This window comes from Lepeophtheirus salmonis, chromosome 2 (assembly GCF_016086655.4).
Source record: "Lepeophtheirus salmonis chromosome 2, UVic_Lsal_1.4, whole genome shotgun sequence".
NCBI lineage: Eukaryota > Metazoa > Arthropoda > Copepoda > Siphonostomatoida > Caligidae > Lepeophtheirus > Lepeophtheirus salmonis.
In genome coordinates, this window is record NC_052132.2 from 29,822,153 (window position 1) to 29,837,328 (window position 15,176).

At 32.9% G+C, this 15,176-nt stretch overlaps 1 protein-coding gene across 1 annotated transcript; it reads left to right on the top strand.

Moving 5' to 3' along the window:
- The first annotated feature begins 5,204 nt into the window (after positions 1-5,204).
- LOC121113695 (uncharacterized) lies at positions 5,205-7,770 on the top strand. The gene is made up of 3 exons (XM_040707541.2): positions 5,205-5,287; positions 5,367-6,512; positions 6,575-7,770. The coding sequence occupies exons 2-3, from the start codon at positions 5,449-5,451 to the stop codon at positions 6,744-6,746; spliced, it is 1,236 nt and encodes a 411-aa protein (XP_040563475.1). The 5' UTR covers positions 5,205-5,287; positions 5,367-5,448; the 3' UTR covers positions 6,747-7,770.
- The last annotated feature ends 7,406 nt before the right edge of the window (positions 7,771-15,176 follow it).

Consider the following 15,176-nt stretch of genomic DNA (forward strand, 5'->3'; position numbering starts at 1 on the left):
TGACAGAAAATATACAGTCGATTTTGTAAAAAAAAAAAAAACTAGCACAGTTGTTTACCTCATAGATGCACCCCACCACACCGAAACTTAATCCAGTATCACCTGGTAGAGGTTCATCTATGAGTTTCTAACTTTATTATTATAAAATAAATCATAATTACACAAGATATTAAAAATCCTCAAAGATTGTTCCTCCATTGAGCTTTTCTTTTCTACAGACTCCATAGCTACTTCAATCATTTCCTACATTGTACGGTCACAGTCATAGATAAGATGCAATGGGGTTTCCTCATCCTCTTCAAAGAGTCGACAGATCGGGCTCAGGGTTTTATCAATCTTACGAAGATGTCTAATAAGTTGTATGTGGCCACTAACCATACCGACTATACTTGAGATTTGATGTCTTTTGTACATATTTGTAAACTTTCGTTTCGATGTATGGCTCAACGATAAACTGCTTAGATTGGCGGTAGCTATCCAACTGTTGCCTGATAGTTTGCCACTCATTCAATGTGGCTTTTCTGAGGGCTTTCTTAGCTTGACTCACGGAATTTGGGATAGAAACTGTTGTACCCCCTTCTGCGCCCTCATTAGCCAAGCATCAGCAAACTCGTTTTTTCAAATGGCAAATTACTTGCTAGATTTCTTATAGCCTCAAAATCAGCTTGGAATACTGTGTTTGTATCATCAAGTCTGAATGAACATTCCCCAATAACGGTGCCATGCTGTGTTAAGGCCACTCCTACACCTGTGTGACCATTTATTCTTGATCCGTCTGTATATCTACTATATCATATTATTCCATATTCCATACCCTTGTCACTTTGTACTGCCGTCTATATGACCAGACCTGTGTACATTGGATTGGGATTGGGACTTTATACCTCACTAGGTAGCCATCAAGGTATTGTGGATGCCCTTTACGTGAATGATCGAAGCATTTAAGTGGGTTTTGTTCCTAATCTTGTTAAGCAGGGACTTCTATTACATAAAGATGCAAAGGAATTAATCCACATACAACTACTATGGTTGCTGATGGCGTCGACCGCATGGCCCCGGAGATTCCTAAAAGACCTAATCTTTGTAGTTTACAAAGCTCCGTTTTCCTTAACTCACTAGATTGGAGTTTAGCTGATAAAGCAATCGCTCCATAACTAACTACCGATCTAACATAGGTTCCATAAACCCATCTGAACTTGAGTGGGGTGAGTCCCCAGTCAGTGCCCATGAATGCCTTCAAGACAAATAGGCTTCCCTCCGCCTTTGCCATGACATATTTTAGTTGTTCATTCCACTTTAGTCCATCATCTATGACGATCCCAAGAAACTTGAAGGGTTTAACCCTCTGTATCTTAGTCTCGTTCATGTAAAAGGTAAAATTGTACCTTTTTTGGTAAATAACATACACTTGGTTTTGTTACCCCTGAAAATAGTTTGTCTGCCTTCAGCCCATCGTGATCGAGAACTCCTTACATCAATTGTGTTAAGATTTGACGATCAGTCCCTCTAACACATAGTGCCAGGTAATTCGCATATGCAATCTTAACGCAGTTGCTCCGGTTTATTAATATATCTATGTTAGGTATAATTTATAAACCAACTAAAGAATGATCCTAGTAAACACTAAATATGCAGTTCCAATGTATGCATGGGTCAGGAAATCTGGCACCAGGAACTGAACAATCTAGGCCCTAGAGTGATTAACTCTCATATTTTCTACGCACAAATTCTATTTTACATAATGGCCGGATAATTTTCTTATAAATTTACACAATGTCCGGTGTTATGTGAGACAAATAGTTGAAAATTGACAAGAAATTTAATTCAAATTAGAAATAAAAAAACCCCAAACTTAAAAAAACAAAATGAAAATTACAAAATATATTATTCCTAGAACCTAAAAAGAATCAAAATTGATTCATATTGTATTTTTTAATGTGATTACTTTCTGAATATTTTAAAAACTCGCTTAAGACTAATTCAAATATACTGAGAATAAGAATCTTAAAAAGAATTCATTTTAATTTTACCTACATATGTCTCAAGTGAGAACTAATAAAGCAAAGCCCCATTTTAGTTTATTCTTAACAGACGTAGTTTGTCATTTATTGCTGTATAAATGACATCTTTTAATATATGTATAGGAAATATAATTATAATAATCCTTTTTGGAGACCCTCAGATCCTTTCCTCATAATTGGCCATATTAACCCCACATATTAAGCCTATAAGGGATAAAACACTTTATCGATATTAATATTGTAAATACCACAAATTATGTATATTTGTTAAAAATAACTCTACTAAATAAATGGTTGTTTAAGTAGTTCCTGAAAACAAAAAGTATTTTATTCCCAGAGATTACCACAAACTATTTATTTATTTATTTTATTAAGGGCTAAATATATGAAATAATTAGTGTACATAATTTTTGTATGTATAATTTATATAAAGGATCTTCAATAGGATCTGTCCCGTCAATATAAAAGCAAATTGGGATGATTTTTCTAAAATGTGAGTCCGGATTACATTTGTATTCTTAATTATCATCTCCATCAATTCCGCAGAAGGAATACAAATTTGGGTATATCAAATATTTCAGGGAGGTAACTTTTTTTTTTACCTTAAAACGGAAATCTCAAGAGGTAAAAGTTTTTATACACCCAACTAAATTTGGGAAAAAAACGATCATGTGGTTGGCATTTTGTATTAAAAAAAATGAACAAATAGAATTTAAAAATGATTTTTTTTTTTAAAAATGAACAGATAAACAGATCCAGATTTACATTTCTATCAATAAATTATCTTGGAGTTTTCTTTTCTTGATTCCATAAAAATCACAGATTTTTTTTTTTGCAATTAAGTCATGTTACTCCATGTTTTGAATCTCCATTCTGTATTTTCCGTGATATTTGTCATAATATACATGTACCTTATTAGTAAATACATGCAGAATTGAGAATACATATTTGTATTATTCCAAAAATAAACCAGTTCGAGATTTTCTGATGCATTACCTGAATATGCATTGGTTTTGAGTCAATAAAACATTTTAACAATAGCAATTTATGACAATAAATTTTACAATTTAACAAGCTTAGCATTACAAGATTTGCTTGACTCTTACAAACATTTAATCTACACATCATGGAACTATTCAGTCTGAAATTGTTTTTATATGAATTAATTAAGCCTCTTATAAATACAAAGCCCTTAGGCCCACTACTCTATAATTTATTTTATATAGAGATATTGGTTATATTGGTTATTGGGGATATTGTCTTAACAAGGATATTATTACTTAATCCTCCTATTTTAAAAATTTGAACGTATCAGTGAGCAAAAAGGACTATCGTTTATAGTGATAAATCTTAAGATTTCTCGTCTTTCAATGTTACTATACATATTTTGACCTTTTAAAACCGTAACTTTTACAAGAACAGTAATCCTAGTACAAACAGCTGTCGGTTTTTTTCCCCTTCCCCTAAAAGTGCGTAGAAATATCTTGTATTTTCAGGGAGTCTACAGATATGGAATGTGAATATTTTGAAAGTTTAAGAATAAAATATTAAAAAAAAAAGATTCTTATTTGATTTTATAGTGCAAGAACTTTTAAATCTTGTTAATTTTTCAAATCCTTGTTTCCTCATTGAAACCAAATATTTTATCAGCATATTTGAAACTTAATTTGACTCCAATATGACCTTTTTAACAAAAAATACCAATTTCTAATTATTTTATTGTGAGGATGATTTTTTTCTAATTTATGTCCAATTTGCAGCGAACCAAAGGGTTAATCAAATTAATTTCTTATTAGAAATGAACGATAGTTCATCAAAGAATACAAATGTAACCTAGCGTCAATTTTGAGAAAAATCATTCTAGCTTTCTTTTATGTTGACGGGCACACATGTATACAAATCCATTATTAAGTGTGTAGAGATATCTGGTATTTTCAGGGAGTCTACATATATCCAACTATTTGTCGCAAAAAGAAACGAACATTTAATGAATTTATGGAAAAAATATCCAGACAAAATGCACTTCGAGGACGTCTCCGGGAAGGAGAAACATATTTAGTCATTCTAAATTAAGAATTTTTTTTAAATTGTGTATGATTAGGAATAAAAATATCAAATTCATTTCTGATAATTAGTAAACAACTTAATCAAAATGTCTACCCATGATGATTCCCCAGTTTTTATTAGTACTACTAAAAATGTATGATTTATTGCTTTACAAAAGATGTAAAAAAGTTACTTGATGTTTTGCTACTAGCACTAAGTACCTACTCAAATTACCAGTTGACGAGGGAATTAATGTATATTTGTAGGGAAATTTGATTAAAAAAAATACTCTGAAGGTTTTTAGAGGAATTGAATACTGGGTTTCTTCAAACTATTTCAATATTTTATACTTAAGAGGACGTTGAACATAATATGTTTGAATAAATCCTAAGCCTCTAATTCAAGTATTATAATATCTACCTAATCTGACCACGCATATCAACGTATTGTACTAAAATGACCTTAAAAAATCCTCGACCATTTTTGACGATTTTGAAGATATTTTAAAGGATAAATCATATAAGTTTCTGATGCTTTATTCATTCTATTTACAGCATAATGAATTTACCATGATTATGATGAAATAGTGGAGAATGTATTCCTAATCCTCAAGATGTGAGTGTGAATTTTTGCTGCTTGAAGTACCATTTGCGGGAATAATTTGTAAAAAGAAAAAGGACGATAATTATTCTTCAGAGAACGCAGTTTCTAATTCAGGTTCAATTTTAAGCAAAACCATTTGTGCTTGCATTTATGTTGACGGGCCAGAAATATTATTTTGTACAGATATAGGTAAACAGGAATTAGGTAACTGAAAAGCGGAACTGAATCATATTTATTTCCTCCCCCCCTTTGACCACATCTTTTAAATTTTGTTGGAAGTAGTAAGTAGTACGCTACGCAGCAGAGGATTATTTTTGTGAAGCTGGTTGAGTTATCAGCGCATGTATTTACTCACTCATAATAAACATTTCCCCCTTTACCTTACTACTACTACTAGTAGAAAATGCGTATACGCTTTACTCATAACTAAGTAAGGGTGTAAAGTTGCGTACGGTCGTATACTTTTACGTCATGATGCAGCATCATCATGAGGTTTTTTGTTGATATCGTCGCTGTTGTTGTTGTTGTCGTCGTCGTCGTCGTTTCTTGGGAGTATTTAAAGGAAGGATTCATCGAGAAAATTAGTAGACTTGAAAATAGCCATTCATAGAAGCAAGGTGAAAAATACATAGATAGATTCATCATCAAAGAATCAAATATTTATTCCTTATACTTTTTTTTTAAATAACTCTATAGGTTCTCTACATACCTTTATATCGATATCCTTATCCCTCTTCGAAACCTTCCTCTGTCTTCTTCTTATAAATCACGACTCAACATGAATCGCAAAGTAATCTTTGGTGTTGCTGTGATATCAGCCATTTTATCCATTGTTAATTCTCTTGGAACACTGGTTACAACTGGTGCTGCTGTTGGACTACCTCTCCTAGCCCTCACCAACAATCCTGGCGTTCTCGCCACTGCTGTTGCAGCCATTGGAGCTCTTAAAATTGGAGCTGCTGCTATAGCACTTGCAGGATTTGGTATTGCTTCCAAGCTGAAGGGAAACGATGATGATGGCTATGATGCTCCTTCATCAGGCTATGGACCTCCTACTTCTGGCTACGGACCTCCTACCTCTAGCTATGGGCCTCCTTCATCTGGATACGGTGCACCTTCATCTGGATACGGTGCTCCCTCATCTGGCGGCCATGGTGGTGGTCATGGAGGTGGTCACGGAGGTGGTCACGGAGGTGGTGTTTCCTCTGGTTATGGTGCTCCCTCATCTGGCGGCCATGGTGGCGGTCACGGAGGTGGTGTTTCCTCTGGTTATGGTGCTCCTTCTTCAGGCGGTCATGGCGGCGGCGGTATTAGCTCTGGATATGGCGCTCCTTCTTCAGGCGGTCATGGCGGCGGCGGTATTAGCTCTGGATATGGCGCTCCTTCTTCAGGTGGTCATGGCGGCGGCGGTATTAGCTCTGGATATGGCGCTCCTTCTTCAGGCGGTCATGGCGGCGGCGGTATTAGCTCTGGATATGGCGCTCCTTCTTCAGGCGGTCATGGCGGTGGTAGTGTTTCCTCAGGGTATGCTGCTCCATCTTCAGGCGGTCATGGCGGTGGCAGTGTTTCCTCTGGCTATGCGGCTCCTTCTTCAGGCGGTCATGGCGGTGGCAGTGTTTCCTCTGGCTATGCGGCTCCTTCTTCTAGCTATTCTCGCAGCAGTCACTATGGCAAGAGGTCTGCTGAACTCCCTAGAGCAATTGTTCCCGACCCAGAAGCTATTTTCTCTCTTGTTGCCTCCCTGGATGTCCACTCTTGTGGCAAGCAACTTATCTGTGAATTGGAAGCCAAGAATTCCACGGAGCTTGAAGAAGATGAGCTTCTCATGTTGAGTCTTTTCGGGTAAGTCTTTCTGCAGTCCTTATTTTGTCCTAATGCTCACTCTTTCTCTAAATCATTTGCAGCAAAAACAATAAGAAAATGAAGTACAACCCCAAGTCTCCCAAAGCTGAATATGACCTTGCTGCTGAATTGGGTTTAATTTCCAAGAGCCAAGCTCTGTGTCGAAGCAGGTACACTGACTGTCCCTACACTGCTGAGGAATTAATGTCTGCCCTTAGACAAAACAACTTTTAAATTCAATTGGCAACTCTTGCTCCTGTTGTTTATTATTTTATTTATTTTACTTTCTTCCTCTGACTCTTTATCACCTCTATTCCTCCTCTTCAACCAAACGCATATCCACCTCAGTTATTTTCCTCTAATTATATAAAAAAAAATTAGTTCCTATAATTTTTGTTTTAGAATTTCTCTCTCTCTCTCTCTCTTTACTTTTCTTTTCATACATCAATCAGAAAGGAAATTCTTTTTGACGCATTTCACCCTCTACCTAGTATAGTTGCCAACTATGCTCTTAATAGTTGTGCCTATTCAAAATATACCTGTTTTTTTATTATCAAAAACCCTACCCAAAATACATATGTTATACGATATATAATATATATTTATATATACATAAACGCTTTAAACAAAAAAATATTCTCATTACTCAAAGAGTAATATTTTTTTGATTTAAACACTTTCATGCATATATATATTATATATATATGCAATTTGTGCCTGACAAACCCACCATGAAGAATGCTTGAAAGGTATACATGCATTATATATATTCAATACCATTTCACATCCCCCACAGAACACAATATGGTGAAACCAAATGTGCAATCAAATCAAAAGTTTACTTTTTTTTTTTTTTCAAATGCAAAAGTTTTTATTATGTATTTCTGTGACTTACTTTTGCTTTATTTGAAATATTTTTTCTTCTATTTTTCTTATTAAGTCACAGTCCCGTTTTCTGTTGAATCTATATCTATATATTTATATATATGCTCACATGGCAACAAGAAACGAAAACAAAAAAAAATATAAAAATGTGATAGTTTCATTTTTTGTTTGTTATAATCTTTGTTTCTCCCCCTTACCCCCAAATACTTTTTTTTTGTTGTTACTTGTACCATGAGCCTATTATTATCTTACCATTTACCTCTTTTTCTTCCTCCTAAACTATTATTATTTATTTGTTTTCAATAGTAACTTATTATTTATTATCTATTTATTGATTTTTCTAAATAAAGTTCATAATATTTTAGAAATTAAATTCCACACTCCTTGCGTCTTATTAAACTTTGACCAACTTTGGGGATATTTATCTATCTGTAGAATGGGACTGAAATGAAAGAAAGGATTGACTTAAAACGATATTGTATCAAATCCCTAGATAATTAATTGATCAACTCCAAAAACGAAGGCCTTCATTAGCCTACGGTTCCAATCCAATTCTAAATTTCATTTCATGGCCATTCACCACTAAAAAAACAACAAATTAGAATAAGAATGTTGCATGATTGAGTCTATTTTGATTTCCAAATAAAGTGGGGAACACGTGGTTCAATTAACTCTAACAAAATTGTCTTTTAGTCTTTACTTAATTGCAATTTGACTTTTATTCTAAGTCGAATGAATAATATCAACTTAGTTCATAAAATACCCCAGATATATGATTTTTTTGTATAGAAAAGTCTTCCGGAAAGGATGTAAGTGTAAATTATGGGGGGGTGGAGAGGAGCGTCCCCTTAGTCTCTTTATATTAATAACACTCAGCATCTTATAATATATACGTATAGTGGTAAAACCGGAAGAAGAACTTGGACTTTTTTCTCCCTCTTAAAAAAAGCAGGAGATACTTTTTTTTTATTTTACGGGTTTTACAAGTTTTTAAATATATTCACTCTATAATATGTACAGACGTTGTTTAAAAAATATATGTTATGTACATTTAAGGATATTTAGGTACAATAAGCCCTCATAGGCATATATATTATATTCTGTACTTCCGTGTAATAACTCATAGTATGTTTACTCGTTTTACCTATGTGCTCCTTGTAGGTAGGACTTACTTTTAGGAAGCAATTTCCCCTTAAATCATATTGACTATTGATCCAGTCAGTAGGTATGTAGAAATAAATATGACATATATTATGAGCCTAAAACCACCATTTGATCCCTCTTTTGAAGCAGTTCTTCCGTCTGGCTCTATTACTGAGTCCCCATATTGTATATTATGTTATAAAGAAGTGAAAATGCTCGCATTTTTAAGCGTGTGAAGATCACATATTTTTACACATTTGGTTAGAATCTAGTAGTACTGTGTCAGTCCTTATTGCTGGAGCACCGTCTGGGGTCAACACATAGTTGTCTCTGGGGAACTTGCTCTTCAAGGATGGCAAGACATCGTACCTGAGGACCTTGTAATAGACGTCATTGTTAACTTTCTCGTTGGCTTTGAAGAAGTAGAGATGCATCTGCCTGCCATCAGACACCACGACGCCGAGGACCGTGACCACCGCTAGATGTTTGGCCCTCAAGGTTCCTTCGACCTGATCTTTTGAAGCAAGCATTTCTTCTGTTCAGAACAGTGTCCGCTGTGAATGCCGTTTTGCTCAGACATTTTTGATCGCACAAATATGAAATTTTGGCTTAAAGTTTCACAAAACTATTTCAAATGGTTATCTGAGATACTATTTATAGTTTCATATTATGGACAAATGTAACCACCCCCTAGTACACACCATTTAGACAGGAAAGTAATATTTCGAGGAATGAATGTAACTCAACTCAATCCAGGAAGGAATTAAAGTCCCCCATTCCTCATATCTTAAAGTATTTTTTGTGTCATTATTAAAAGGTATTAATACCTACTATTATTATTTTTAGGTCATCCCACCCTCCATCTCTTCCTGGATAGTAAAGGAGGAGGCCTCTAGGTAAGGAAGAAATGATGCCCAAGGAAAAAACAGAAGGTGATGAGTAGATAATACTTTTATTTTTATGTAGGTAGTAGGAATTATACTTACACATAAACAGGAAACCATGTCTGAAGGTTACTACTCCATTCAATTGGGTTACCACTACAACAGGATTATTATTTTTTTGTTTTTGCAATGTATGTATGTAGACTTTGTGGTTTTGTTTTCTTTGGTTGCAATTCTTTTCTATCTATTCGGATAATTATTATTCGTTACTCAAGCATTTACTTTTGCTGAAATATAATGATGTAGCAAGTTAATATGTGTAAAAACAATCTTGAAAAAAATATTATCATATTTCATTGTCTTACGGACAACTTTATTCCAATTTATGGGATGATGCTAAATATTTAATAATAGCAATGATTATATTTTAGCACATTCATTTGATTAAAGCAACTTAATTTGAGCCCCCAGTATGATCTTTAAATCAGATATGTCATTTTCTAATTCTTTTATTGTGACAAATAACTTTTGCTGCATGTAGTGCAATTTGTGAGGCATCTAAAGGTATAATTAGAGCAGTAATTCCAATATACTTGTCCAATATAGCAAATCATTTTAGAATTAACAATCCAATAGCCAGTATACATTTAATTTTTTATGTACAAAAAATCCGTAAATTCTTCATCGGAGAAGAAAATCTCGCAGTTGCCGTGATGTTTGAGGTCATTTACAAGATTCCTTTGATGATGGAGAGTCAAAATGACCTCTCCTTAAACTTTTTTTACTTCCAAACGGCATTTTTAGCCACTATTGATTAGGTGGATCCGGTGTAATGACTTTTTTTGTTGAGAGTTTGACCATGTTCATGGCCTATTTAAACTATTTATATACAATAGTAGTCGCTCAAACGCTCCCAAATTAGACTAAATTTTGTAAGAAATTGGCTAATTTGGCAATACGGGTGTGAAAAAGTTCAGCGTTGGTGTGACCAAAGCAAAGCAGAAACCAAACAAGTTCAATAATTTGTTGAGCGTCATTGTTTTAATTTATATAACTTTCCTAATATGCTTTTTTCAACATATTTTATTTAATATTCCCATTCGTTTCAAAATCAATTAATGACTCCTTTTGAGGTCGAGGGCCAAAGGGTGGGAACCACTGAATTAGAGGAGGTTGTTGATGGAAATTGACGATAATTTGTTCACGAGTACAAATATCATCTAGGCTCTATTTTGAGAACAATAATTATATCTTTCTATTATGTTGATAGGCCTTATATTTAAAAATTTGAATTGTTTATAACTAGGCTGATCTCATAACTCAAAGAAATCAACTCAAGCTTTTCGGGGGAGGGAACGTGGACTAGTTTATCGTTGTTTTTTATTTTATTAGTAAAGGGACATTAGAGGTCATGTACAATGTACGAAAAAATAGAAACAAATAAAATGTACAATATTTACCTTTTTGACAATGCAAATGTTTTTTAAACTTTGAGGGAAAAAATTTGGAAGATGAAAACAAAAGGACAGTTCACTCGAACTCACGAACCAGAGGTCCTGTACATTATAGTTTTTATATTGAAAAGTATATTAGGTATAAGAATAAACTTTCATGTTTGACCCAAACTACAATTTTACGCTCTGTCGATATATTTAATGAATCTCAAAATAAATGGATTAATTCTATTTGACCTTGTTCAATAAGGTTTTTTATATATTTTTAAAGATTGAAAGTCAATATGAAGGATCCTATTTATAAAAATAATTTGGGCAAATAATTATTTGTAAATTTGTCCAAGTTTGTTACATTATTACTTTTTATTTTTATAATTTATTGAGAAATCGTTATTTTGTAAAAATAAATGTTTTGGAGGGATAATGGAAAATATTTTTTTATGTCATCACTTATTTTATCAAAACTGCACTTCTGATATTATAAATCCGGATTTCTCATGTTGATAACGTGAGTTTTTTTTGCTATCAAATGCGTAGGTATTTTATAAAGTATATTAAGGGATGGGTTTACCTTGAGCAGGGCCTGGGCCAAACATAAATGTTTGCAGCCTTTTTTTTAAAATTTGATTTAAAAAAAAACATTATTCCTTTTTTGGAAAATAATATTTTTTGTTTTTTGTAAATGACCTTTGTTTGGGTAAAAAAAAAGTTGTTTTTTTATGACCTGTTTTCATGGAAAAGGTCACTTTTTTTATTTTTTTCTTCTTCGTGTATATAATTACAAATTGTATTCAAAGGATTAGTGAGCGGCGCTCAAAATGCTTGAGCGAAAGAGCTATCATTCTTTTGAATAATAATTGAAAGCAAAAGCGAAATAATCGCTCGAACTTTCGGTCCTGTATATGTATTTGTATTACTTTTTCCGGTTCTGCATCTTATGAGATAACATCAAAAATTTGAGAGTGAAAGAATAATTTTAAAGATTGTTAGAAAAAACGGTTCAAGTTTTGTCTTAAGATAAGCTGAATCTTTTTTTGGATGCTGTATCTGTGGCTCTCTGGTGTCTTCAGCTGACGAGTTTTCCTCCCCTGTAGCTGACTACTCTAAGGAGACTCCGACATACGCTCCCTCAGAGACACCGCCACCTCCTTCTTGCGTGGAGATTACGTTGGAATATATATCTTTTTCTCTTGTAAACGAATTTTGTAAACTGAAATACGATTTTCCAATATTTTATTATATTAATATTAAGTAAATTGACCTAAGATATCAAAATCACGCAAGACTAATTCTCTTATTATATCCAATGTAGGCCCCCAATGAAGGGCGGAACCTGAGAAAAAATGCTTCTACATTCCCCCCTCAAAATTTGTCTCAAGACTATATGTAAACCTCCTCTTACGCTGCATAATTATTTACAAAATGTGGATAATGATACTTATTCTTGAAAATAATTTGTAAAGTGGCCCTAGATCGGGGAGAGTTACATCACTTTTCGTATTTGGCTCAATTACTCTGAGCTTATTTGTCTCAGATACAATAAAATCTAATACAACGTACCAACATATATTTAAATTATGTAAATACTATACTGTCTACAAATTGCATTTGAATGCGACCCGTACAATATTTGATTAATAAATTTTAATTTGAAAGTACATAATGTTCCAAGAAAAGATTCAACTTTCAATATATTGTAGCATATTAAGGTATAATTTGATATATACTATAGATCACTGATTAGTATAATCGATTGGAGAAATTCACTTTTACACATTTGGGGTACACTGAATAATTTTGTCGAAACATCTTATTTCTCTTTCTATCTCGAAATCGGCAACAGCGATAGCGGTAAGTTGAAATTCAATGATCACAAGCTTTTAATTTATCAGGAAATAACTTCACTTAATAAAAAAATGCGTCGTGTTGCAAAGAGTATATTATTGTTGTAGGAGGCGTGGATCTCGACTTTTTCGATATATTCGGACAATTAGCACTGTGGATGATCATGAAATTAAATGGAAGGTATGTAGAGGAGGCTGTGAGTATGTCTCTTGGAGGGCAGGACACTCAGAGTCGATCCGTGGACTGAGGGATGAGGCTGGAAGAGGTCAGTATGTTTAAAGTAAAAATACGTTTTTATATCCTTTGCATTATGCTTTTGCAACCTTCTAAGTGCTAATTGTGTGAACATATCGAAAAAGTCGAGATCCCTCTCCTTTGTGACGCATTGGATTTCTTCAATTAGGAAAGTTCTTTTCTTATTATTAAAAGCTTGTGATAGCTTAATTTCAACTTTGAGCTGTCGTTGTTCCAATTATTGGATAACAAAATATGTACTGCTATAAAAATTGGATCATACCTATATTGTTGACTCCATTGTATTGAGCGTTACAATATTTCAAATTTCTCCTCTATGGGTTAGTTTTGAATTTTTAGATATTGAATTAACTGATAGAAAAAGAACCAATCATTCAAATATTATAAGTTATAGCAACATCAATAGAAGACTGAGTCTATTATTATCAAAATATTGTCCCTCTAAAAAATTACATTCTCCTCAAAATCAAATTATTATCCAATATCTGAAATATAGTAGAAAAAACGATTAACTATTTTCTTTTCACTCAGTTTATTGTAAATTTTGTAACTGACGCATTTGAATAGAAAAGGGATTGCACTTGTCTCTCCCAATGAGTGTAAACTGTACAAACATTTTACGCTTCTTATTCAATATGAACTTTGAAAATATCCATTTGTATTATAATTTCTATATCAGATTATCCCAGAACCTTTAAGAAAGGTTAAATATTTCTCCAGCACAAACTATACCTAATACAAATACCGACATTTCTTGTGAATGTCTATAATAACTTTTTTGCATACAAAAAAAAAACAAGGTAAATGGTCCTTTTTGAGTATTTGAAGGTGCTCTTTTACCTTGACATATCAAAGTCTATGGAATTTTATGAGATCTTGTCTAAGAGATATCCGTAAAAAAATATGATAATAAAAACTAAAAATAGTCTACAAATTAGGAAAATACTTTGATTTGAACTGTCCTTGGAAATTCCTTTTTTTTTTTTTTGCGTAATTGAAGTTGAACTTTCAATTCCTCTTCAAGGGATTTCATGAATCTATCTTCTTCTTTTTTTTATGAGTCAGGTCGTGATTGTTACCAAGGGATTATTTGCGACGTTCTAGGTATTTGTATAGGGATGGTGTTTTTATGTGATAAAAAAATGCTATATTTGATACAGAAAAATGTATCTTTATGTAAAGTGATATATTCATTGGATAAAATATGGTATCAAATATAATCTAATTAATAAAGATGTTTATTTCATAACATAATATATTTATGATAAATGTTGATTAATTTATCTTTTTGGAAACGAAAACATCCAACTAATTCATCTTTATTTAAGTAAAGATGAATTTTCCGTCATATTCCTTGCAAAAACTTTGGATATACATTGCACAGTGATGTTCATTGACTATATGTTTAGGAAATGGGGTGCTTCCTATTTTTGCCAGACCTAACTGTATTCAGGGAATTAATTTGTTTTTAATATTTAAGAATTAAGTATTTTTTAAGGATTTTACTGAACTTATAAAAATAAACATTTAGTTGATATAATAGAGAGGTCCTTGGACGCCCGGCCAGTGTCTAAAAAGACTACATACCTGGGGAAAAGAAAATGGTTGGCAGACTTATTAACAGTTTTTTTATTTGACTTGGCATATGCTCATGGCCTTGGCTAGGATTTTTATATGGGAGGTCATTACTTTTTGAATAAAAAATTTACAACTTTTGAAAGATTATTATGGAATTTACATTCATAATGTATGGTTTGTATTTGATTGATACTTTTATTTACTTATGTTGTTCTAATTTTGACAAAAGAAAATTCCAATTAGTACAACATAATTTCATTTTCTTTACAACAATCCTTATATTTTTCATAAAAATATTACAAATTTCACAAAAAAGTAAAGACAGGGCATAAACCAATAGTTGCAGGTCTGTATAAGTTATTTTTTTTTTTAGATATGTTGTTGGTTGAGATGACATTTCGGACAATTAATCCAACTCTCAATTTCATTCAATTTGTACGAATAAGTCGAATAACGAGGATGAGGGTATGAACTGCACATTTTGTAGCAAGAAAATAGAAATGTCAGCACATATTTTCTACGAGTGTAATTGGGTGAGTCCTTTAGTAAGAATGTCTGAAGTAAAATTAAAAGAAAAACTACAAGTCTCGACGTCAGAAACTGATTGAGTAGTGGCTACC